The sequence below is a fragment of the Sinocyclocheilus rhinocerous genome, unplaced genomic scaffold (assembly GCF_001515625.1).
Source record: "Sinocyclocheilus rhinocerous isolate Xijiao unplaced genomic scaffold, SAMN03320098_v1.1 scaffold1, whole genome shotgun sequence".
Taxonomy (NCBI): Eukaryota; Metazoa; Chordata; class Actinopteri; order Cypriniformes; family Cyprinidae; genus Sinocyclocheilus; species Sinocyclocheilus rhinocerous.
This window is the reverse complement of record NW_015638974.1, coordinates 655015-681432: the sequence shown is the minus strand read 5'-3', so window position 1 is coordinate 681432 and position 26418 is coordinate 655015. Positions and strand designations below refer to the sequence as shown.

General features: G+C 35.4%; 4 protein-coding genes across 7 annotated transcripts in view; all 4 read left to right on the top strand.

The window, feature by feature from the left end:
- LOC107750423 (rap guanine nucleotide exchange factor 2-like) overlaps nt 1-1309 on the top strand; it is a 38087-nt gene extending 36778 nt beyond the window's left edge. For all 4 annotated transcript variants that reach the window (XM_016565786.1, XM_016565787.1, XM_016565785.1 and 1 more), the window contains one exon: nt 361-1309. In XM_016565786.1, the coding sequence (XP_016421272.1) occupies nt 361-386 (26 nt within the window). In that variant the 3' untranslated portion in view covers nt 387-1309. The remainder of the gene's footprint in view (nt 1-360) is intronic.
- A 1255-nt stretch (nt 1310-2564) lies between these two features.
- LOC107750425 (kelch-like protein 2) lies at nt 2565-16235 on the top strand. Its single transcript, XM_016565789.1, has 14 exons — nt 2565-2919; nt 3428-3553; nt 4838-4944; nt 5728-5849; nt 7292-7454; nt 7596-7705; nt 9382-9498; nt 9595-9744; nt 11485-11602; nt 12910-13107; nt 13320-13421; nt 14375-14497; nt 14622-14765; nt 16159-16235. The coding sequence occupies exons 1-14, from the start codon at nt 2903-2905 to the stop codon at nt 16185-16187; spliced, it is 1626 nt and encodes a 541-aa protein (XP_016421275.1). The 5' UTR covers nt 2565-2902; the 3' UTR covers nt 16188-16235.
- Nucleotides 16236-18653: 2418 nt separating this feature from the next.
- Nucleotides 18654-23023, top strand: LOC107750426 (methylsterol monooxygenase 1-like). The gene is made up of 6 exons (XM_016565790.1): nt 18654-18710; nt 19376-19649; nt 19800-19948; nt 20067-20193; nt 20751-20905; nt 22167-23023. The coding sequence occupies exons 2-6, from the start codon at nt 19395-19397 to the stop codon at nt 22354-22356; spliced, it is 876 nt and encodes a 291-aa protein (XP_016421276.1). The 5' UTR covers nt 18654-18710; nt 19376-19394; the 3' UTR covers nt 22357-23023.
- Nucleotides 23024-24754: 1731 nt separating this feature from the next.
- The window catches only part of LOC107750458 (carboxypeptidase E-like), a 20449-nt gene continuing 18785 nt past the window's right edge, over nt 24755-26418 (top strand). The window contains exon 1 of the mRNA XM_016565827.1: nt 24755-25179. Coding sequence (XP_016421313.1) covers nt 24939-25179 — 241 coding nt within the window. The 5' untranslated portion in view covers nt 24755-24938. The remainder of the gene's footprint in view (nt 25180-26418) is intronic.

The window sequence follows — 26418 nt, the reverse complement described above, 5'->3', positions numbered from 1 at the left end:
TTTCATTTTAATATTAAAGTTTTAGTAATTTTGTTGTGCGTTTTTGTCATTTTTATCGTTTTTTTTATGTATGTCTATATGGTTTTTATCAATTTTAATTTTCAGTTATTATAGATTTTATTTATTTTAGTACATCAGGTTAAACTCAATTAAAATGTTGGCTTGGCGAAAGAAATAATTTTTAAGTTAAATTTTATTTTATTTCAATTGTAATGACAATTGTTTTGTTTTTTTATGGTTTTAATTTAAGTTTCAGTTTTAGTTTAGCTATAATAACTCCATATCAATCCATCTCTTAAAATGTATTTTTATTATTTTCTGGAAATAAGTCAAGCTCTTTTTTGTCTTTTTTCTCTACAGAAAACGAGCAAATATCTGCAGTTTAATAAGAGACACTTCGTATCTCTTCGTAACATCCATATGAGAGTTGATATGTAAACGTGGTCATGGACTGAACTACAGCAACGCATTTGGGTCTTCGTGGAGATCACTGTGAAAGAGGAGAGGAGCAGAGAAAATGTTGGCACTTTTAACAAGTTCTGCAAAACAAAGAAAAGAAGGAACAAATAGACTATTGCATAATAAAAACATTTTAAGCGTAGAGTGATGCGAGGTGTTGCACATGATGCAATATCAGTGTTACAAAACCATAGAAAACAGTATTATTCCATTTGAATTTTTAATAAGTATGTCACGTGTTACAGAAACCGTGTGTGTGTGTGTGTGTGTGTGTGTGTGTGTGTGAGAGAGAGGGGGAGTGCTGAAATCAATCACAGAAAGAGAGATGTTCTCTTCGGACACTTGAAGACAGAAAGAAAAGACTGAGCAGCCGCCTCTCACCAACCTCAATGGTCTCAGACGTCTTCTCTGTGCTGATATCAGTGTTTGTTACTCAAGAGTATATGATCGTTGTAACATGCCTTTTCTTATCTGATCGTGTTCCTAAAACTTTCCAGATGTGCTCACAAGTTTCAGTTTGAAAAGATTTTATGTTTTGTATTTTTATTTAATTTTATCTGTCCGTACCATTGTCTCCAACTATCCAAGTGCATGGCACAAATCATGAATTGTTGCACAGGTTTTCAGAAGCTAGAGATTGTAGTCAAGAATATATAAATTATAGTTGTTACATAGATGATCAGTAAATAGTTACAACAGTATATTTTGCTTAGATTGTCGTGCGTTTGTGATAGTTCAGATGTATCCCTTGTAGCTCCTGTGTTTCTACCCAGCCAAATCTAGAAGAATCACATGTATTTCTACGTCTTTTACAAAGACACCTGGCAAAGTCTGTAACTACTTTTGTATTTTTAATACAGCTATTGTAAATATTGGTTATATTTTGTTAAATATTTCAGAGACCTATTCTGTTTATTGGATGCAATTCAGCTACAAATGACTGAGGAAAAATAAACACTGTAGCAATGAAATCTCGTATCTCCTTCTTTGTTACTTTTGATGCTTTAATGTTGCATCTCAGATGAACTTTTGACATTTGACGTTATTCTGATGAACAGGTAACCCCGCCCAACATTCAAGCCATTGGCAGAGAGCCTCCTCCATGTTTTCTGATTGACAAACGAGTGTGATCTGTGATCAGATTCTTCTCTGCCATTTACAGAGATAAGTGTTGAGCCTCAGGAAACTTGTTTCAATGAAACCTGTCAGTTAGTGGGGACATTTTATGCATGGTAATTGAAATTTAATGGCCTATAATTGGTGACGTCGCACGTTTAATGAACAATTTTTTGCAATAACAGTGAAATGTTTAATAGTTTTTTGTTGTTGTTGTTGTTGTTGTAATCAGGACTTTAAGGTATGTCCCTATGCAGAAATTAATTTTCAAAAATACTGAGAAATATTCACAAAAGTAAAAACTGACCATTTGCCCATCTTGCCCAATTTTTTTTTTTAAAGTGTATGGTTTGAGGGTGGGACACTGATAAAGCTATTGACTTTTTTTTTTTTTTGTGAATAACTTTCTTTTAATACAATATAGGTGTCAGACATTTTTTAATTAAACTATTTCAAATAAATGCTGTTCTTTTGTATTTTTTACATCAAAGATTCATGAAAAAAAAATAAAACATGGTTTCCACAAAAATATTAAGCAGTAACTGTTTTCAACATTAATAATAATCAGAAATGTTTCTTGAGCAGCAAATCCGCATATTAGAATGATTTCTGAAGGACACTGAAGACTGGAGTAATGATGCTGAAAATTCGGCTTTCCATCACAGGAATATATTACATTTTAAAATGCATAAAATAGAAAACAGTTATTTTAATATATAATAAAATCTCACAATATTTCTGTTATTACTGTATCTCTAAATATCACTGTAGTTTTGATTAAATGCAGGCTTGCTGAGCATAATAGACTTCTTTCAAAACCAATAAACACATCTTACTGATCCCAATGTATAAAAATAATAATGAATCATATAAAAGAATTAGAACAGGATGTCCTCTTTAAGACATTGTTTGACTCGGAGATGCACGTTGCCGTCTCTCGGCAGCCTGTCATTCGGTCTTCCAGCAGTAGGGGGCGCTGTAGGGACGCGCGTGTTTTTGTGTTTCGCCGAAGGAGAGTGTTAGTCTTCGCTTCACTCTTGTTTTTGTGTGTGAGCTCAGCTGTAGCGTCTCAGTCTCTGGATGTGTCCTGTCTTCACCCACACAACGGAGCCGTCTGTCGCTCATTATTCGGGCACGTCAGTCACACTGACAGAGTTTCTGAGGCCGACTGTCTTTTTTATTTTCATTAGCGGAGCTGGACCCGCACGCCAGGACTCGGTCCAGCCCGGTTCGGCTCGGCTCGGTGGACGGGACACAGCGGGGATTTAAACGACAGAGCCCGACCAGAGATGAAGAGACGCAGACTGATGTGAACAGAACCAGCGCTATGGAGATACATCCACTGTAAGAGCTGTGTGTGTATGTGTGAGTGAGAGAGAGAGAGAGAGAGAGAGAGAGACCTGACATACGTTCACACTACTGTAATGTCAATACAAAGTAAATCTGTTCAGCCATAAGATCACATGACATAATTCTGTCTTTGGCCACACACCTCCAACACTCTTTATGTCACATGTTTAGGAATTGATAATTGCCATATGGTCACTTCTTGTGTAATGGTACTGCACCGGTTTGTGTGGTTTCTGAGGACACAAATTTGTATAATGACATGGGTATGACACATGTATATCGATATGAATGTGGTTTATGAGGACACTTCCTGGTCCACGTACTAAATGGTGTTTTTTTTGAAAATCTAAAAATGCACACAGTTTTCAGTGAGGGGTAGGTTTAGGTGTAGGGTTGGTGTAGAGCGATAGAAAATACAGTGTGTACAGTATAAAAACTATTACGCCTATGGAGAGTCCCCATAAACCACCAATACCAACATGTGTGTGTGTGTGTGTTTTAGATGCACTAAGCTTTGCCACCATAAAGCTGTGGAGCTGAAGGAGGATGTGTGTGAGAAACAGAGTGCGGTCACCATCAATCCACGTCACATGAGGAAAGCCTTCAGGATCATGAACGAGCTCCGCAGGTGTGTGTGTGTGTGTGAGAGAGATACTGGTAGAAATCATGCAGTGCCTCTTAATAACACTGCTTTTTATGTGTGTGCTCTTAAATGGATAGTTAACCTAAAAATAAAAATTCTGTCATTACGTTCATCTGTGGAAGATGTTGGCAGAATGACAGCTCACTCTGCCAGTATTCACTTTTATTGTATTAAAAAACAAAACAAAGATGCAATGAAAGTGAGTGGTGACTGAGGTTAACTAGTCTGCCTACTATCCCATTTGGTGATCTACAGGAAAAAAAAGTAAGTCACACAATTTCGGAATGACATGAGGATGAGAAAACAAAGTCAGAATTTTTTTTTAACTTGAGTGAATTATGACTGGGCTTTTGCAGTGAGTGTATTAAAATGTTATTTGTTGCTGTAACACAGTTATATTAATACAGTTGCCACAGACATTCTATTTCAAAACTTTCTATTTATCAAAGAATCCTGAAAAAATGTATCACAGTTTCCACAAAATATGAAGCAGCAACTGTTTTCAACATTGATAATAATCAGAAATGTTTATTGAGCAGCAAATCAGCATATTAGAATGATTTCTGAAGGATCATGTGACACTGAAGACTGAAGAGTAATGATGCTGGAAATGCAGCTTTTAGCACAGGAATATATAAAATTGTATTATTATAATTTATTAATATATTAAAATGGTAAGAGGTTGTTTTTTTTACAATATTTCTGTTTTCAAAAATCGACCTCAAACTTTTCAAGCTAAACATTTCAGAAATATGAAGTGTTTTGGGTTTCAAAATATAAAGCAATAGATATATTGGTCGAAATAAAGACAAACCAGTTAAAGGTCACTCATTAGGCTGGTCATCCAGTCAGAGCTGCTGGAATATAGTAATAGTCTAGGAATAAAAAAAAAAATTGCCTTACAAACATGCTGATCTTATGTTGAAAACATCATTTAAGAAAAAATGTATTTAGACACTTATATTGTTAAAAATGACCATAAGCAGTTAATGTGATGAATTACACTTGCTAGGACATCTGTGTGAGGAGAACTGACTTCATACATCCACTAAAATCATCATTACACCAGTTGCTTTAAAACTATTGCAAAACTGCTCAAAAGAAGTGAAGTTAGGTCTGAGGTCTTACTTCCTGTATTTGCAGATGCTGCTAGGTTTGATGTTTGTAATGTCTAATTCAGTGCCATTCAGATATTTTGTTCAAATCCTTTGTGTGACCGCTGTGTGTGAGAAGTGATCAGTGTGTATGAAATCTTTCCTCTCTCTGCAGTCAGAGTGTGTTGTGTGATGTCACCATCATTGCGGAGGATGTGGAGATAGCTGCTCATCGAGTCGTCTTAGCTGCGGGGTGTCCATACTTCCACGCTATGTTTACAGGTGAGCACACACTAACACACACACATTCACAACAGCGGAGGGTCACATTAGGGCCGGCCATCTGCTGCTGGAATATGGGAATAGTCTGGGAATAAAAAAAATGTCTCACACACGTTTCTTATGTTTGGATGTGTATTTTAAAAAAAAATTAAAAAAAAAGCCAAATACGAAAATCTTTGATCTCATGATGAGGAATTGAAATGAGTCACTGCCCGATGTTATCTGTTGAGGCTTATAAATACATTTTTCATACAGTGATTGTTTCACTTTTAATTCATGTAATATTTACTCCGCTAACAATAATCTTTGGAGCTAAAGATGCAAAGTCTCTCGAAAATAATGACACAGAGATAAAAGCTAGGCAGCAAATTTGATGTACTCTGCGTTTCTCTTCAACATGTAGCATACAGATCACTATGACTGTGACGGGTATTTGAGGGTAGAGATGGAGTTAGCGCTAACATGCATTACGTTTTTGGAGCCACTAGCACAACACCAGTCCAAATAATGCAGTAAACAGCTATTTGGATTATTTATACATTAGATGGTGCAATCTGGGAATCGTACTCCTGCCTCCAGCACCCCAGACATTACTATTAACTTTTAAGTTAACTTAGTTATTACTGCATTTATTGCTATTGTACTGTACATTTAGTTGTGCTTAAATGTACTGTATTTAATGTTATGTGCAAAATATGTTTTTATTATATATATATATATATAGTATTAAGCAAAAAAAAAAAACATTCAAAAGGAATATTTTGTGAATATTTGTGATTGTAGGAGAGATGACTGAGAGCCGTCAGAAGAAGGTTCGAATCAAAGAGATTGACGGCTGGACTCTGGAAATGCTGATCGACTATGTTTACACTGCTGAGATCCAAGTAACAGAGGAGAATGTGCAGGTAACCGCGTGTGTGGGGGACTGGAGCACCATGTTTAGTTTTTGCATGCTATGAAAGCATGGCCTAAAAACACAGTTGACTGAATCTGTACTCTTTTTATGTTATGTTCTTTGGTATTACTCTGAGAGCACAGAAAATCACATCCAGGAAGTGTGCATGCGTGCGTGTGTGTGTTGTGTGGGTGGGTGTCTGTGTCTGCACAGTTGACTAGACGGAGGGTGTTAAAATGAGGCCGAATTGTTTTTAGGAATGGATTGAAATTCAAACTTTGATGCAAGGCTTAACAGTAAGAATGACCCAGGACTAGTTGACTACCAGATGAAATGCAACTTGGTCTACTTTTAACTTGATGCAACATTTAGTTACGTGAGATGCTTAACCCTATGGTGTTGTTTAGGTGGCGTTCAAAAATGACCTTTTTTATTTTATTAAAAGAGTGTGCTATATTTTAGTTTGATAATGTTTTTCATTTAATATTTTGTGTTTCTAGGGGATTTTATGGTACTAAATAATACTTATGACATAGTTATGATCTGTTAACCACTTTTAGAGCATAGACCTGAAAATGAAATTTCCAGTTTAAACTGTCGCAAATCTTGAATGCTTTGGAGCACAGACTTAAGTTTGGTCTCTTTTTAAAGAAAACACTAGGCAGATTATTGCTGAAGTGAAAAAAGTTGCAAAAGTGAAACTAAAAAACAAGTTATAGAAGTTTCAATTTATTATTATGAAAAATGCACAAAAATGTTATTTTAAAATTTTATATGAAAATCTAGTTTCCAAAACACATTCTACTCTAAAACAGCAAGAAAATCAAAGCCATAAATCTAAACAAGTTGTGTTCCAAATGTGAGGTTGAGCACCAAATGTTTCTACTAGATGAAATTCACTTTTGACCGCAAACAATACAAGTGTGACCATTTTTTTCAGGACCATTTAACCTTTTCGAATCCTGTCCATAGTTTTGTGTGTGTGTGTGTGTGTGTGTGTGTGTGTTCACTTAGCAAGTGCCAAAACCAAGATTTGTAGCATTCTAATGAAGTGAGAAAAAAAAGACAATACCAAACCAAAACAAACTTTCTGTCCAAAATGACCAAACAACACCAGAGGGTTAAAAACAGCTTCCTTAAAGTCAAAAAATGACATTTGCAAACCATTTTATGTATGTAAACGTATGTATTTTTGAGTGAAACAGGATGTTCAATGTGAAAAAATGGTTATTGAACTAATAATTTAAAAAAAAATTGTTTAACATTTAAAAAAAATTTGTTTGATGTTTTAAACAGTTTAGCACCATTTAGAAAAATTACCTTAATGCATGTAAAATTCTTGCCAGGACAAGGAAAAATACAGCAGACAAATTTCTTGAAGGGGTCTTTTGAGGTCTTTTCTCTCTTTCTGTGTGTGTGTGTGTGTGTGTGTGTGTGTCTGTGTGAGTTTAGGTGCTCTTGCCCGCCGCTGGTCTGCTGCAGCTACAGGAAGTTAAAAAGGCCTGCTGCGAGTTTCTCATAACTCAACTTCACCCAACCAACTGCCTTGGTATCCTTGCCTTCGCCGATTTGCACGCCTGCATGGAGCTGCTCAATCTCGCCAACACGTACGCCGGTGTGTGTCCTTCCATAAAAGAGAAACTCAAGCAAGAAATTCACACACACGATAGTCACAATAGTGATGTTTCTTATTGGATGTGTGTCGGTAACTCTGTTTGACGGTCTCAATCTCTCTCCCACTCACTGACACTCACAGAGCAACACTTCTCAGAGGTCGTGCAGAGTGAGGAGTTTCTCAATCTGGGCATGGAGCAAGTGTGCAGCCTCATAGCAAGCGACAAACTGACCATTCCATCAGAAGAAAAGGTAACGTCACGCGTGATGAGAGGCTTGTGTTGCTGTAACTATAGCAGCACACAGGTGATTTTATCATGCAGACATTAGCAGCTCTGTTGCCATGGTAACATACTGCTGGTACAATAACACAATGGGAATAGCTGTAGCTGCTGATGAGAGCTTGTTGGTCGTCATGGAAACAGGAGTTGGAAGATGCAAGGCGTGGGCACCATGCTGTTGTTGTATTTTTGTTTTTTTGCCATGGCAACACCAGCTTCTAAAGATATCATATTTTTGTGTTTTTATTAGTTTTAGCTTGTTCCACCTGGTATTAACATCCGTCTCTAGTGATTTGACAAAGTGCTGTTTTCACCCTGTACTGTCATGCATCTCAGAAACATCTCCTGTGATCAGATTTTGAGGAGAATGCGTTTCATTTCTTGACTGCATGCATTCAAATTTGACCAAATGCTTATTTCTGCAGAAAAGAAATGTATAAAAGGAAATAAAATCCTACAGAGGAGCCCTGCAGACTCTAATGACTGTTTGTCAAGGACAATAATTCTTTTAAAGTTTCAGATAATTTAATAAATGACCTTTTTATATTTTTATATATATTTTTATACAAGGCAAGATTAGTTTAGGTTAAGATGTCTTGATGTGACTCCTCAACAGAGTTATTATCGTTAACTAATCCTAAAACTGAAACTATTTCTGTTAACTGAAATAAAGCTGAAATAAAATAAAATCTAAATATTAGGTTTGCTTAAATACTTGATTGGGAACTACTTGAAATAAATTTAAGTTGGAGCACTAAAATTACTAACTGGATATAAACTAAAACTGAATGGAAAATAATAGAAATTAACAAATTATACCTAAATAGTATATTTTTAAAAAGTAAAATGGAAAAAATATAAAAAAACAAAAGCTAATAAAAATAACTAAAGCACATAAATTACTAGAATAAAAAAAACATCAAAATTACTAAAAAGCAAACTAAAATTAAAATGAAAACTGGAAAAATTAAAAATAAAAGCTAATTCAAAATATTAATAAGAACTATAATAGCATATAAATAATTCTTAACACTGCTCCCCAAAAACGTCATAAAATTTATGAATTTTTAGTAAAAGATATGGATTCAGGGTGTAAGGAAATAGTTACTCCACATTACGTTTTTCAAATGATATATTTATAAAATTATATTTAAACTCTTATTGAAAAATTTTATAGTTTAAAAAGGAAAAACATGAAACAAACATGAATACAAAGAGTATTTTTTAAAGGGGTCATATGATGTTGCTAAAAAGAACATTATTTACAGATCTTCTTTATGCACCAAGAGCTTGTAACACTCCAAAGAGAAAGGAAAAAATGAAATCGCATTATATGACCCCTTTAAGAACTTTTTAAAACAAGATTTTTAAAATGATTTTATTGTGGATGCCTAGTCATTTGTCAGTGCACTGCAGTGGATGATTGATAGATGAGTGGGCGTGGCTTTGATATTGTCCAGGATGTATTAGCATTTATGCTACAAATGCGATGTGGTCACATGCACACTACCTCTGTATGTGACTGTAGTTATTAGATCTCAAAATGTTTTAAACCTTGTTGACACCTGTATCTCGTGCTGATAATTTGTGATTGAATCCCAGGTATAAGAGATGAGACGTGTATCAGTTCTCCCTGTGTGTTTATAGGTGTTTGAAGCGGTCATAGCGTGGGTCACACATGACACAGATGTGCGTCAGGAACACATGGCTCATCTGATGGAACATGTTCGCTTACCCCTTCTTTCCAGAGAATACCTCGTACAGGTGTGTGTGTGCGTGTGTATGTGCGTGCATACGAGTTAGTGAACATGTGCTTTGATGTTCTTTAATTGTAATTTAATTTCATGTGTGTGTACATAGAGGGTGGAGGAGGAAACTTTAGTAAAGAACAGCAGCGCCTGTAAAGACTACCTAATTGAAGCCATGAAGTACCACCTGCTGCCGGCCGAGCAGCGCTCCATGATGAAGACCATCCGCACCAGAGTGAGAACACCCGTCAGCTACCCTAAGGTTTGTCTGGACAGCCTTGATTGTGGTCTTTTTTTGTTTGTTTTTTTAATTGTGGACATCTTCATTGATATTGGCTGTGAAGAGCAGAAGTCAGGGAATGTGTTCTGTACATAACGCAAGCTGGATTCAAACTCTTGTCATATCTGAGCATCTTGGCTCAACCATTAGTCATTTGTGGATTTCAGTCAAAATGTTTCATATTAAGACTGGTAATTGAAATGTTATTAGGTTTTAACCAGTTTAATATCATATGCCATAAAATCAATATGATTTGTACAAATGTCATATAAATGTTAAAATAGTGATAAATATTCTAAATGATAGAGATGCTTATACACATCTCTTTGACAGAGCTTTATTAAATAAATCTGCCTGAAGAGACTAGTGAAAGTTCTAGTTCAGTGTTTCTCAACAGGGGATCAGGGACCTAAATTATTTAAAATAAGCCAAAACAACTAAAAATCTAAATATTTATTATTTTAATCCACCTCTTCAGCAACTGTTATATTAATTAAACTGTTATATTAAAAAACAAAAAACTAATTCAAAATATTAATAAAAAGTATAATAGCATATAAATGATACTAAAATTACACAGCTCCCCAAAAAAGTCGTATGGTTTATGAATTTATAAGGTTTGCAATTTAAGAATTTATATATGCTGCATTAATTTTACTTGATGGTTGCACATGACATTATTATGACATGACGGCGTTATTATATTTAAACTTTTATTAAAAATGTTATAGTTAAAAATTCTTGAGTGCGAACAATATGTTTCTATAAACATGGCACATGTTTTAAAACACATTAACAAAAAAATTTAAACGATTTAAAAAAAAATGTTTAGAACCAGTGTTCTAGAGGGTTTTTATTTAGAGTTTTTTCCCCATGTGTGTGTTAAAGGTGCAAAAAAAAAATTTATTCAAAAAATTTTTTAAAACTAAATATTATTATTATTACTAAATATATTAATAACAATATTAATAAAAAAGCATAATAGCATATAAATAATACTAAAATTACACAGCTCCCCCAAAAGTGCATACAGTTTATGAATTTATAATGTTTGCAATTTAAGAATTTATATATGCTACATTAGTTTTACTTGATGGTTGCACATGACATTATTATGACATGAGTTATTATATTTAAACTTTTATTAAAAATGTTATAGTTAAAAATTCATGAGTGCGAACAATATGTTTCTATAAACATGGCACATGTTTTAAAACACATTAACAAAATAATTAAAACTAGATTTTAAAAAAATGTTTAGAACCAGTGTTCTAGAGGGTTTTTATTTAGAGTTTTTTTCCCATTTGTGTGTTAAAGGTGCAAAAAAATTTAAATTTATTCAAATAAAAAAACTAAATATTATTATTATTACTAAATATATTAATAACAATATTAATAAAAAAGTATAATAGCATATAAATAATACTAAAATTACACAGCTCCCCTAAAAGTGCATACAGTTTATGAATTTATAATTTTTATATACTACATTCTTTTCACAATGTTTACACATGACATTTTTACAGTTATTATATTTAAACTTTTATTAAAAATTTTATAGTAAAAAAAAAAAATCATGAATACGAAGAATTTGTTTCTAAAAACATGGCACATGTTTTAAAACGCATGAACAAAATAATTAAGACCGCATTTTAAAAAAAGGTTTGCGAACCAGTATTAGAGGCTTTTGATTTGGAGTTTTTTCCCGTGTGTGTGTTGAAGGTGATGATGGTGGTGGGGGGACAGGCTCCTAAAGCCATCCGCAGTGTGGAGTGCTATGATTTCGAGGAGGAGAGATGGTTCCAAGTGGCAGAACTGCCCTCCAGACGGTGTCGAGCAGGTGAGCTGCACGCTCCTATCACTGACAATGACTGGCATTCAGTGCAGACACCAGAATGACTCACCTGATCTCACATTCAGCAGCTCTCCAGGTCAGAACTTCACTTCATCCCTCCAGTACTGACTTGACCGCTTACTGTAATTACTTCGATTCTAAAGGTTGTCATGGTGATACTGATTAACTGTGTACTGAAAATAATGATGGAGACTCTGGGCTGCATGAAATGCTATTTGCTGGGGAGTCTGTCGTGATGTGTATGCTGCTAAAAACATGGCGCTGTTTAATTAACCCCGGTGCTGAAAATGATGTTCAGTCACTGTAAACGTGACTGCAAGATGATTGGCATGTTGGTCAATCTGGGCATGTGGGTGAAAAATAAAAATGAAACTTCAAGTTTAGGTTTCCCTAGATTATCTTTACATCACAAAAGAGGCTTAAGTAGAATATGTACCCCACAGACTTTTTATGCATAATGAATATTTTTATGCAGAAAACATGAATTTGTATAGGCACATACTGCAAGTCTTGACTACTTATTGTCCCTGCAAAAAGGATACAGTTCATTGAACACAATTTTCGACATTCGAAAGTTTGGGGTCAAATTTAGAGATTTGCTTTTAATAGCAATTAAAACATTTATTCATCAATAATGCATTAAATTGATCAAAAGTGACACATAAGGACAAATTTTCTGTTGATCAGAGAGTCCTGATATTTAATATAAAAATATTAAGTGTTTCCAACATTGATAATAATCAGAAATGGTTCTTGAGCAGCAAATCAGTATATTAGAAGGATCATGTGACACTGAAGACTGGAGTAATGATGCTGAAAATTCAGCTTTGATCACAGAAATAAATTACATTTTAAAATACATTAACATAGAAATTGGAAATTTTAAATTGTAATAATATTTCACGGTATTACAGTTTTTACTGTATTTTTGATCAAATAAATGCAGCCTTCACAACATTAAAAAAAGATCTTACCAATCTCAAACTTGTAAACAGTAGTGTATATTGTGACATTATATGGGATAAGTTGTTCTAGTGAAACCCGCCATTAAATATTAAACATCCTATCGTGACATTCCAGCAAAAATTGAAATCAATTATGAAATACAAAATAATTAATGAACCAGTTTTGTAGTTAATAAATTATGTAAGTTCATAACATTTAAAAGGCGTGTGACAACTTGCCCCAATACAGATGTACTTGTTTACTCAACAGCTGTTGCAAAAAATGTGATGATTTTTGATTCTTAATATCGTAAGTTTGAAAGACACAATGGTTTTATGTATGTGTAGGTGTGGTGTACATGGGTGGTGTTGTGTATGCTGTCGGAGGTTTTAATGGGTCGTTGCGAGTGAGGACGGTGGACGCGTACGACCCAGTAAAAGATGAGTGGTGTTGTGTCAGCAGCATGCAGGACCGGAGGTCAACTCTAGGGTCCGCTGTCCTCAACGGACTGCTTTATGCTGTTGGGGGCTTTGATGGCAGCACAGGTAATACATGCACAATATAGTCATTTATCTTGCATCAGAAATGCTTTCACGATGTTGCAGCAGCATTTGTTTACTGTTTACATGGAGAAGTGCATAACTGTTATGCTGGTTATGGTTACAGTGCCCATTATTATGAAGATTGAGATGATGAACATATACTGTATTCCCACATCTGTGACCATTACGATGATGATGATGATGCTCGTTTGCAGGTTTAGCTACTGTAGAGGCATATAACGCTGAGGCCAATGAGTGGTTCCACGTCAGTCCCATGAACACGCGGCGCAGCAGTGTTGGAGTCGGCGTTGTTGGAGGTTAGTGACTGCCAAGAAGCCAATCGCCGTCTGTATATGAGCAGCCACAGCCAATAGACGTACATGACTGTTCTGCTTTTGTTTGCCTTTTGATACTGATGAATTCTGAGTTACAAAAGGGCCTAAACAAGGGGTCTTCAACCTTATCAGACAAGAGACCCCATTATGTATTGTACAAAATTACATTATACCTATAATAATGAGAATATTGCCATATTAGTGTATTTGCATATTTTGTTTTGATTCTGCTTAGTGCTTACATTGATAAGTGATTAAATAATAAGGATAATTATATAATTGAAAAAAAATAAATGCTGTTCTTTTAAACTTTCTATTCTCAAAGAATCCTGAAGAAAAATGTGTCACGGTTTCCACAAAAATATGAAGCAGCACAACTGTTTATAATCATAAATGGTTCTTGAGCAGCAAATCAGCATATTAGATTGATTTCTGAAGGATCATGTGACACTGAAGACTGGAGTAATGATGCTGAAAATTACTAAAAACTAAAGAACTTTGATCACAGGAATAAATTACATTTGAAAATATATTCAAATAGAAAACATTTATTTTAAATTGTAATAATATTTCACAATATTACAGTTTTACTGTATTTTTGATCAAATAAATGCATCTTTGGTGAGCATAATGCATTTAAAAAATATATTTTAAAAAATCTTACCAACCCAAACTGTTTTAGGTGTACATTATTAATATTGTGTTTAACACATATAATTGTACTTAATATATTTTAATTTGTGATTGATAATGAAACATTACCTATAAACCCAACACTAATGAATGGTCCTACACAGCAGAGATGGGAATCCGCCGTAGCGGTGCAGGTAACACTCATACACAATCCCACGCATACCTTCACATATGCTGGCATGAACCTGTATCTGTGTAAACCACAAAGTGTTTGTGTTGGACAGGTGTAGGTGTGTTAAAAGGTCTGCTGTATGCAGTAGGTGGGCACGACGGGCCCTTGGTTAGAAAGAGCTGTGAGGTTTATGACCCTGCCACTAACACATGGAAACAGGTGGCTGATATGAACATGTGCCGCAGGAATGCAGGTGAGTGGGTCAAATCCTTGCTGAACAGCACAACATGCATCAGTCTGTCCGCTGACACAAAAAAATTCCAGCTGTGATGCTTTTGGATTAACAGTATATTTCAATCAATTTGTCTGTGTTTCAGGCGTGTGTGCCATGAATAACCTGTTATATGTGGTTGGTGGCGATGATGGCTCATGCAACCTGGCCTCAGCGGAGTTCTACAATCCAAACACTGATAAATGGACCATACTGCCCACCTGCATGAGCACAGGACGCAGCTACGCAGGTCAGGAAAAGAAGCAAACTACTGCTTGCTTTTTGTGTACTATGAGCAGTACGCAGTGTTTGTTCAAAAGTTTGAAGTCGGTATGTTTTTAAAGAAAGAAATTAATACTTCTATTCAGCAAGGATGCATTAAGTTGATTAAAGATGATAGTAAATGCATTTCTAATGTTGCTAAAGATTTCTTTTTCATATAAATACTGTTCTTTTGAACTTTCTATTCATCAAAGAATTCTGAAAATATATCCTGAAATTATGGTTTCCACAAAAAATTAAGCAGCAAAACTGTTTTCAACATCAATAATCATGAGAAATGTATTTTGAGTAGCAAATCAGCAAATTAAAATGATTTCTGAAGGATCATGTGACACTGAAGACTGGAGTGATGATGCTGAAAATTTAGATTCGCCATCACAGGAATAAATTACATTTTAAAATATATTCAAATAAAAATAAAAAAACAGTTATTTTAATTGTAACAGTTAGTTGTAGTAATATTTCACAATATGACTTGTTACTGTATTTTTGAGCATAAGAGACTTATCTTAAAAAAAAAAAAACTACTGACCACAAACTTTTAAACAGTTATGTAATAAAATACCTAAATGTCCTGCAATGCTTTCCAAATGTACCATATGTCCCACAATGCAATGTATTCTACTTCACTTTCTATTTCCATGGTAACGAAGGAAGTGATTTTAAAGTGTTTAAATCATTTAATATTTCTGTATTCAAAATTTTATATTTAAAACATTAATCTCCACATGAATTTATGAATTTAATTGCACTCATGCCACCTCTGAGCCTCATTAAATGTCTGTAAATGTACCTACAAGCCACTTTTGTGTTCTTCTGTGCCACCTCCGTAGTATAAATTAATTTATTAATACTAATTTCATATGATTGGTAACTTATTGTGTTACTTTATAAGAACAGAATCATAATGTGCTTAATTAAAAGTATTTAAATGGAATGGGTCAAATATTAACAGATAGGTGAGTCCAAAAGAGAGCATAGAGTGGAATAGATCTCCATCTAGTGGTTGTTTAGTGTCACAAATGACCTGGTGTTCAAAGTCACAAATGTTCAATACTTTTGCATGTAAATGAATAGTGATAGACCCAAATATCAGCCAAGCTTATATTTGGCCAATTTGCACTGATCTGTATCAGCCTCTGACAAGCTATGTCAGTTCCAAAATCTACAACAATGCATGAGAAATCATTTCTGTTTGAATTTTTTGTGACTGTTGATGTTAGATGATAGAGAAAAACGTGAAAATGTTAATATGAATTAATTTAATATAAATAAATATCTGAAATAATTTTAGATCAATTTAGCAAAGCCTTTGTAGAATGACTGTATTGAGCGCTGTGTGTGTATGTGTGTGTGTGTAGGTGTGACTGTCATTGATAAGCCTCTCTGAGCAGCTGCGTGAAGATGTTGAACACTGGAGCTGAAGCTGACGCACAGCAGAGGATTCGCTCACACTGAAGCTCTTACCACGGCTGAGGCTTCATCCTGGAACTGCTTCACAATGGACATGGCCTGGAGAATACGGCTCTCTCTCTCTCTCTCTGTCTCTCTCTCTCAAACACATTCACACACTCATTCAGATGGATTCGCTCACACTGAAGCTCTTACCACGGCTGAGGCTTCATCCTGGGACTGCTTCACCATGGACATGGCCTGGAGAATACGGCTCTCTCTCTCTCTCTCAAACACATTCACACACTCATTCAGATACGTAACTACAAGCATTCACACACTACCTCTTTTTGTCTCTAGTATATACACTCACACACTCTTTATCTCTCTTTTCTTTCTGTTTCTCTTGTTTGAGAGTAGTCAATGATGACGTTTATTGCACTGATGAAGCAGAATCGAAACACTCTGAGAAAAGACTGGTGCAAATATTTGGCCAGCGCGTCTGTGACGTGAACGAAACGTTCCTGTGTTTGAGCCGAGGGGACGGCCAGCGATTTTTGCTGCTTGATCTTTTGATCTGCAGGAACCTCTTGATGGTTTTTGCTTATTCAAATAAAGTTTGAGGGAAAATGTGTCTAGTTTAGGACCAGCACTTTGTTGCCTCTTGGAAGGTTGTTTATGAAGTCACTGGACTCGAACCATCTTCATTATGAAGGTTGGATGATGATGATGATGACAAAACTTCAGAGCTGAAACTTTGCTTGCTTATATGCGAGAAGTGTCTCAATTGAAGATGAACAAACTTTTACATTTTGCAGTTTGTTTGCCAAATAACATTTGAAGTCTTAAAGTTTGAACCGTCTGTTGTTGTTTTTTTTTGTTTTTTTTTAATATCCTCTGGCTTTTTTCTTGTGGTCCGGTTGTTCGAGAATTGCGATCTTTGACATTTGAAACGTTAACACGAATGCTTCGGCATGCACGATACTGTGGACTGACGCTGGTTGCTTGGGTATTAAAGCGCTCTGCATGGTTCTAAATACTGATGTTTGTGTGCCATTCTTAAACTACTGCTGTACTCACTAACCAGCGTGACGTGCTCTCTGTACTAGCGGTATTGAACACTGAAGAAGTATAAAGGTACTGTTTCTTATATAAATCTTTCTTTCTTTTCTCTCTTTTTGTTCTCTTCTTCTTCACTCTCTTTTTTTCCCCTTCTTTGTTTTCTGTAACTTTAATGACTTTCTCTGTTCTGCTCTTGCTGTTTAGTATTTAAGTCTCTTTAACTACTGTCACCGAGCCTATTAATGAATATATATATACAACAGTGTATTATTAATTGTCAGTCAAGAGGAATGTTGTGTTCTTGAAGTTTCATAACTTGTTTTATATCATTAATAATAAACATGCTTCTAGTAAATACACTTAGCATTAACATTTTTTTGTTTGTGTGGGAGAGTGTCTGTGTTCACGTGAAGCACAAGACAATATTGCAATGTGAAAGTAACTTATGTGTGAACTTTTTTTTTTTTACATAAAATATATTTTGATGAATAATGCATGCATTTGGTACTAAATAATGTGGGGGAAATGAGAGCGAGAGAAGATATCTTGTTTGAATACACCACTATTAACATTCCACTTTTAGGGGGAAAAAAAATGTTAAAAATAAATGTAAAAGATTAAGATAAGATTAAAATAATACCATAAATACAAATAGATTAAAATAAATAAAATAAAAGTAAATAATAATTCAACAAAAATAAGAAAATAAATAAATTAGATTAAAACAAATAAATAAAAAATAGACTAAAATAAGTAAATGGGTGAATAAATAATATATAAATAAAAATTAGAAATATATAGGTAAAAACAATAACTTAATAGAAACTACATTTTCCCAAATAATAGTTTAGACACACACACACACACACACACACATTATATATATAATTTTATTTTATTTTTTTTTACATTTTTCACATTTAAAAAAAATGGACACAAAATAAGTAAATAAATACAGTACTGTAATGATTAGGTGGGCGGAAACGTAATTTAAATTGTAAAGAAACCTAATTATCCTAATTATATTTTTGACATTTATAACATACTTTTTACATTGTCTATATATATAGATAGATGTCTAAATTTTAGAATGGGGGTCCCGGATCGGGGCACGACGATGATCATTTGGGGTTCGTGGCATCCTGACTTAATAATAAGAATAGAGGAGGTTCAGTCCAGTCAGCGCACGTTTATAGATTATGAAAGACAGGCGCGTTTCTGATTGGCTGCTGCCTCGGAAACGGAATGTCTCACTATCGTCAGTTCATTCCCTCAGCCAATCAGGCCGCCGCCTCTGCCCGCATACGTCAATCTCCTTCTTGCTACAGCCAATCAGCGCTCAGCCTCTGCCCTCCCACATCGTCTCGTCTTGTCTCGGCCAATGGTCGGCCTATGTGAAGTTCTATAACATTAAAAGCGTCTGTACTGCCAGCGCAGGTAGAAGAAGAGCTTCTCACAGGTGAGTCAACAACGCGTTCGTGCAGAAATGCAGACATTTAGATAGTTGTTGTAATGTTCTTTTAGAAATGTTAGATTAAGAAATAGTTGCGCTCTTTTACCTGCCCTAAATAATTCGATCTGCAGAATAATGTAAAAATTACCCACGTACTGTAAAATAGCCAGTTATATTGTTATATTTAAGGATTTGTGTATTTGATTATTTATGGTTATGCAACCAGACGAGCTGATTTTGTTTTGTCTGGCTACAAAAATATTATACATATAAAATTATTGGAATGTAATGTGAAATCTCACCATAATTATTTGTTAATTTTAAAATGCGAATGGACTTTTCCAAATAATAATAATAATAATTTTATGAAAAGATCTACATATTTTAGCTGTATATAAATTAACTTAAATTGGAGTCGTACTCAAGTCACAAAACACTTGGTTTGAAACTCAACCCAACTTGAAAACTTTGATTTAGGATTTGAAAGACTTGTACTAGTGACAAAAGACTGAATGAACATGTCTGTCTGTAACTCATGTTCCTTTATAACACTGTCCTGATACGATGCATGCAGTTCAATATGAACTACCTGTCCTTCAGGCATGCCACACACTGAGAGAGAGATAACTGAGCCTCATTGATCTTTATTCATGTCATTTGTTTAAATACAGTTACTCATTTGGAGCTGCCATGGAGGTGAACGGCACAGCCGACATTCTGTCTTCGGCATTTCTGGCGGTGGAATATGTGGATTCATTTCTTCCAGGAAATCCGCTGCAGGAACCTCTGAAGCACGCATGGAATCACATGCTGCAGAACTACAGCAAGTTCCAGATCGCCACCTGGGGCTCGCTCATCATCCATGAACTGATCTATTTCCTGTTCTGTCTGCCTGGATTCATCTTCCAGTTCCTCCCTTTCATGCAGAAGTATAAGATCCAACCGGTATGTGCAATCAAAGAATTTTTTTCATCTACTATTATTTTAAATTGAATATTTATAGCTTTTTGTTGTTGTTGTTGTTGTTGTTGTTAGAAATAGAAAAAAAAAGGTTTTATTAACTCCTTATATATGTTTTTGTCATTCTGCTTGCAGGATAAACCAGAGACATGGGAGAAACAGTGGAAGTGCTTTAAGATGCTGCTGTTTAATCACTTCTGTATCCAGCTACCGCTCATCTGCGGGACATATTACTTCACTGAGTTCTTCAGCATCCCGTATGACTGGGACTCCATGCCTCGCTGGTGAGAACACCTGGTTATAAAGTGCAGTCAAGGTTGAGCCTGAGGTTGTACTCTGGCTTTAACCAAAGCAAGTGGGTCTTGTTTTCATTTTTCTTTATAATCTCTTTCACCATCTCAGGTCTTTTATATTGGCCCAGTGCTTTGGTTGTGCAGTGATTGAGGACACATGGCATTACTTCCTCCACCGAGCCCTACATCATCGCAGAATCTACAAGTACATTCATAAAGTCCATCATGACTTCACTGTAAGTTACTCGCACTCTCACAAATACACACACAATATGCAGAGAAACTATAAGATAGCCAAGATAGTTCAATCATAATTCAATTTTAGTGAATTTATACTATTAAATATTTTTTTATGTTCGTTTTATATTGTAATTTATGCACAATATTCACAATATATCACAATACAGTATTTAATACTAGTTAATAAAACACAATATTTAAAGCTTTTTAAATTTGCAAGCAAATTTAAATCTATACTGGTGTCACCATCGCCCTGTGCATGAGGGAGAAGGACAAAGTCCAAGCCTATTCAAGTCCACCCCTGATAAAATACCAAAATTGCATTTTAATGAACAGTACTTTTGTTAACTGTTTATCATATGTCTTAGAAGTAATAATTATTTTGTATTGTAACCTGGCTGTATCGAACCAAAACCTGTATTGTTACACCACTAGTAATTTATAGGTTCAGTCTTTTTTTTTTTTCTTCGCAAATTCTAATTTTTTTAGTTCATTTTCATCCTAATAATGATATATGATCTATCATCTGTTTGTTTGTTTGTGTGTATGTTAGGCTCCATTTGGCATGCAGGCAGAATATGCCCACCCTGCTGAGACTGTGATTCTGGGGGCCGGATTCTTCATTGGCATCATGGTCTTCTGCAATCATATGATTTTGCTCTGGGCCTGGGTCGCTTTCCGGCTGCTTGAAACCATTGATGTTCACAGGTAAGCTCAGTACACACCCTGCATTTATGTGGATGTAGTTTTACTTTTCTTAACGAAAACTATGCTGAAAAATGAGATGAGACGTCAAAAAGATGATGCCAACATCGTGAACCACTAACTGTAACTATGCACAAATGAAAGTGTAATAATGTGCTGTTTGCCTTGCTGCGACTAAATTTGTGGTCAGACCTTCTCAGCGATGAACTTTAATAAACCAAACATGGATCTCGACTGTATTGTTTGTGATTGTGGTCACTGAATAAATGCTCATATGCAACCTCAATGTGGCAAAACAAGTCTTGTTTGTTGTTGTTTACATATAGAAAAACAGAAACATAGTTTCTAATTATTGGAATTAATATTAGGAATTAATGTAAAAAGAAATGTAAAATGTAAAAATAAATGTCTCAAATGACAACAATCACGATATGTAATCATGATTAAAATTGAGCGAAATTGTGAGTTTCGTTGACTAGATTAAAATTCACAGACTTAAACAAAATGCTAAAAACTAAAAAGGTCATTTGACACAGGACTAAGACTAAATTTAAAAAAAAGCTGGCAATGTCAACACAGTCATGCTGATAATAACTTACTGCAACACTAGGGGGCACTATATTGATAATGCTTTCATTTAAAAGCCTGTGCACAATAAAACTCCATGAGCAGAAATATATGGACACCACCTTCTAATTCACAAGTTTGACTATATGTGACCCTGGACAACAAAACCAATCCTAAGTGTTTTTTTTAAATATATATACATCATCTGAAAGCTGAATAAATAAGCTTTCCATTGATGTATGGTTTGTTAGGATAGGACAATATTTGGTCGAGATACAACTATTTGAAAATCTGGAATCTGAGGGTGCAAAAAAATCTAAATATTGAGAAAATCATCTTTAAAGTTGTCCAAATGAAGTTCTTAGCAATGCATATTACTAATCAAAAATTAAGTTTTGATATATTTACAGTAGGAAATTTACAAAATATCTTCATGGAACATGATCTTTACTTAATATCCTAATGATTTTTGGCATTAAAAAAAAATCAATAATTTTGACCCATACAATGTATTTTTGGCTATTGCTACAAATATACCCCAGCGACTTAAGACTGCTTTTGTGCTCCAGGGTCACATATGAGAATTCTAGGACTATATTTTGTGTGGACAATATGTCCTGATAAAATATGTTTCCTGATTTATCTTGATATGTATGCGTTTCATTCTTTGCCATTCCTTCTTTTGCCTTCTCTTCAGTGGTTACGACATTCCTCTGAACCCCCTACATTTGATTCCATTCTACGCTGGAGCTCGTTTCCATGACTTCCACCACATGAATTTTGTGGGCAACTATGGATCCACATTCACCTGGTGGGACAGACTTTTCAACACTGATTCGCAGTTTAAGAAACATTACACACAACATAAAGCTGTGAAGAGCGACTGATTGACAGAGATACACTTACTCGTGTACACCGATGCCTCACCATCACCCAGAACAATCTATCTCTCATGGACTCCTGTGTGGGCTTTGGTTGGTCTGATGCTTTTGCATTGTCTTCCACTGCACTCGCTCACTGTAAAGTATTTAAAATCAGACTGAATGGATTCGAATCAATGCCAGCTTCTTACCTGCCGTGCCTTTGAAAAGAGAAAACACACCCCACAGCTCACGGTACAACAATAGACTGTTTGTTAGGAATGAAAGAATTTCAGCATGTGTTCTGTGCTCTCAATTATTATTAACATTCATTTGTTTCAAGTAATAATGACATTATTCTTCAAACGCACTTTACTTTCACCTAAACAAAGATGCAATGTTTTAAATTGTTATTTTTGTAAAGCCTTTTTTTGCTTTGTTGCCTTACCTGATTTTTTGCTAAAGATTTTTTCAGTTTTGGGAAATTTCTACATTACTCGTATGCATGTTTTTGTTGACTTCTATTTTTTTCTTAACTACAGAGGAAATGTATACTTTTACACTGATACATCTCTCCAGACCCTTTCATGACGTTGGCAACTGCAAAATCACAAAAAGGATCCTTTGCGTCAGTTCAATTCTTTTGAATCCACCCTTTGTTTGTGAGGGGTATTAAACAGAAACTCCTTTCATTATGTAGTTGCATATATTTATGTTAGTATATAGGGTCTACTTCTTTGTTTTTGTTTGATTCCAAAGACCAATTGATCAATTCAGTTGCTTTGAATCTGTCAAACCGGTTCGCAAAGAGGTCTGAGTAAGTGAGAGACACTCAGAGCTGAAGGGAAAATGCCCTCTTTATTTTCTTTTTCTTTTTCTCAGTATGACTAACATTGGCTATAAATACGGAATATCTAGCGCGCTGGTTACATGGGTTCCTGGCTTCATGAGCTCATTCTGGGGTTATATGGGGACCACTGGCCTTTAGTTTAGTTTAGTACTTGGAGTGTAGCACTAGGAACCTCCAGGGGACCTCATGAAGCTGGTCGTGGGGTAACTCCTGCGAGGTGGGTGGGTCGCCAGCAGGGGGCGCCTTAGATCCTAATCAAAGTTTTTCATTACTGTGTTTCCAAAAATAGACTCACCTCACACTTTACATTGTACATGTCACATACAACAACAAAGTACGAAAAAATACCATGGTATCACCATGGGGGTTTGGACATGAACCAGCATACCACGTGAATATCACAGTATATGAATTCCATATCATGCTGTGTGTGGTATTACCCTCTGATACATCACTTCATTATGGTACTGCCACAGTACTTTTTGTGAGGGGTATTAAACAATCTCTTTTTATTATATATGTAGTTATAGCTTATATGTATATTAATAATATATATTTCTACGTTTCTGTGATGTCAAGTATCTATAATGATAACTCAAGACATTATCATGAAGTAAATGATGATTTTGTCATAGTCTGTAATCCTAATGAAAAGTTTAGCTGGGTATTGCATCCCAGTTTCTCTCGTAATTATATTATAATCACTTCCTTGTGTAAACAATGGATTTCACTTTAATATAGAACACAAGTATAACATTTCAATGTAATTTACGAAGTAGTTTTTGAAGTAGGAGTTTAGGACCCACTTTATATTAAGTGTCCTTAACTACCATGTGCTTTTAAATTAATCATTTGATGCAATGCACTACATGCATATTTTAACATTGTACTTATATTTGAAAATACCATCCTGTAATTACATCTGTAATTCATTTCTGTAGTTAAATCTATAATTACACTGTTGACCCCACCTCTACCATTTAAACCAAACCAGACCACCAAACCTGTCCCTAACCTTACCCATATCCAACCTCAATCGCAGAAAAAGTGTTTAGCAATTTAACATGAACACAATAGGTGCATTGCACCTATTCATTATTTTATTATTAAGTGCATAGTATTTAAAGACCTAATATAAAGTGGGACCAGAGTTTATGACTGTATAGACACATTATTGTCAGATATGCATTAATGGTATAGCCCAGTTAATTAACATGACCTAACAATAATTAACATTAACCAAGATTAACAACAAAATCAATTTATGTTCTGCAGAAGAAGAAGTTCAGACACGAGGATGATAAGTGAATGATGATGATGAAAGTTTTTCATTTTTTTGAGTGAGCAATCCTTTTAATGTTTATTAATTACATATCCTAACACAGCAACCCACCACTCAGCTATCAGCTTAGCCGTTGTTTATAAAATCTACATGCTACTTTTGATAGCAGTTACTGTAATGCGTTTACTTATGTGTTTTTCTAATGAGCTACTTTAACTTTACTTGAGTCGATATCCATAAGAGTATCTTTTAATTCATCTGGATACTTTATGCAACACTGTCGTCATTACTTAAGCCACGCCCCTGCAGGGGTAGCACCGCATCAGTTCTGCGGCTCTATACGGGACACGACGCAGAAAACGAGAGAGGGAAAAGCAGACAGGAAAGAAAAGAAAGACTGACAGTGGTGCCAAGAGCGACAGAATAGAAACAGGCGGAGAGAGAGAGAAGGGTCGAGTGCTTTGAGAGACGGGAGTGATGACAGCGGCGGTGTTTTGCGGGGCTTTGCTGATGCTGGCTCTGGCCTCGGGCGGGGATGCTGCGGAGGAAGGAGGAATCTCGTTTGAGTACCACCGATACGAGGAGATGCGGAAAGCGCTGGTGTCCGTGTGGCTGCAGTGCCCCTCCATCACCCGCATCTACACGGTGGGGGAGAGTTACGAGGGCCGAGAGCTTCTGGTGCTGGAGATGAGCGACAACCCTGGGATCCACGAGCCTGGTGAGAGATGATCATTCGTTATGTCAGATTATAATAAAGGAAGACAGACCATCGTTGCATTAACTAATGAAGCTCCGTAGAGCAGCACAGGCAAGCATTTTGCTTTGTGTGCCATGTTTATCCATTTTACATAAATGTATATTATCAGGCCGTTAAATCAGTAAAGGGGGGTTCTCAGATGACAGTCGCCCTTCTTATGAAATAACCACTTTTGCCATATTGCCATTTGTGTATGTAGGCTATTTCACGTTTCAAGCTCTTTGCAGACGCCACATTTGGTTCTTAAAATATATAGGCGAGGAGATAACAGCCTCTGCTCCCATGGCGAACCAGACATCCACTCGATGGCTATTGAAATTCATTATTTTAACATTCAAATTTGTAATGCAAATGGCCTATTGAAATTCAACAGTGATTGCATTAGAAACGGCTTTGCATGGTCATAATGGTGTGTGCTGTGTCATGTAATCATGTTTCAAGTGTTTGATAAATCATCGCACGGATGTCTATCGCTGCTCACTGTGACGCGCAGGTGCGCTTCTGCCTGTGCGCGTGGGCGCCATTTTGCGAGGGTTGCAGAATCGCACTGAAATATTGATTATATCGTTTATATCATTTTATTAGCTTACTTAGAGACTGCAGAGCAAAGTATGAAGGAGCCTTCGGTTGACAGTGTTGTCAGCTGTCACTATTCAGGAAAAAAACCTGATTGCTGCTGAATGTTATGGAGCCAATCAGATTAAAGTATTCCAGAGAGTCTTAGAATAAAAGAAGTATTTTTGAAGTGCACATGCAGGTCTTTGTTGTAGGCCTACACAGTGCCATTTTCATAATGGTTGCACAAGACAGGTAATTAAAGGGGTCCTATTATGCTTTTTCACTTTTGAATTGTATTAATACAAATAATATACATATTATGTATGATAAATACATAAATAGAAAAAAAACCACACAAACAAAAAAAAAACTTGCATCACAGGAGGAAGTGTATTGTGATTTGTCAAAACTTTACAATGAAACAGGTTTACTGACAACATATGTATAATTACTGCAATACTGCAAAACAAATAACTTTGATAATGCTATCTTATTTCTACATAGGGCATACAGCATATTAGTTACTAACCTAAACGACGGACACGCATAGCGTGTGACAAGGCTTAACATCTTAAAATGGAAAGAATTTTTCATAATCCGTTTAAATATTCACAAATAATATTTTATTTTAAAATACACATA

Coding starts and splice junctions, on each gene's coding strand:
- LOC107750425 (XM_016565789.1), top strand. Junction 13,422..14,374: donor TGGAGTCGGCGTTGTTGGAG/GTTAGTGACTGC, acceptor GTGTGTTAAAAG/GTCTGCTGTATGCAGTAGGT. Junction 14,498..14,621: donor CATGTGCCGCAGGAATGCAG/GTGAGTGGGTCA, acceptor TCTGTGTTTCAG/GCGTGTGTGCCATGAATAAC.
- LOC107750426 (XM_016565790.1), top strand. CDS start 19,395: ATGGAGGTGAACGGCACAGCCGACATTCTGTCTTCGGCATTTCTGGCG. Junction 19,650..19,799: donor AGAAGTATAAGATCCAACCG/GTATGTGCAATC, acceptor TTCTGCTTGCAG/GATAAACCAGAGACATGGGA. Junction 20,194..20,750: donor AAGTCCATCATGACTTCACT/GTAAGTTACTCG, acceptor TGTGTATGTTAG/GCTCCATTTGGCATGCAGGC.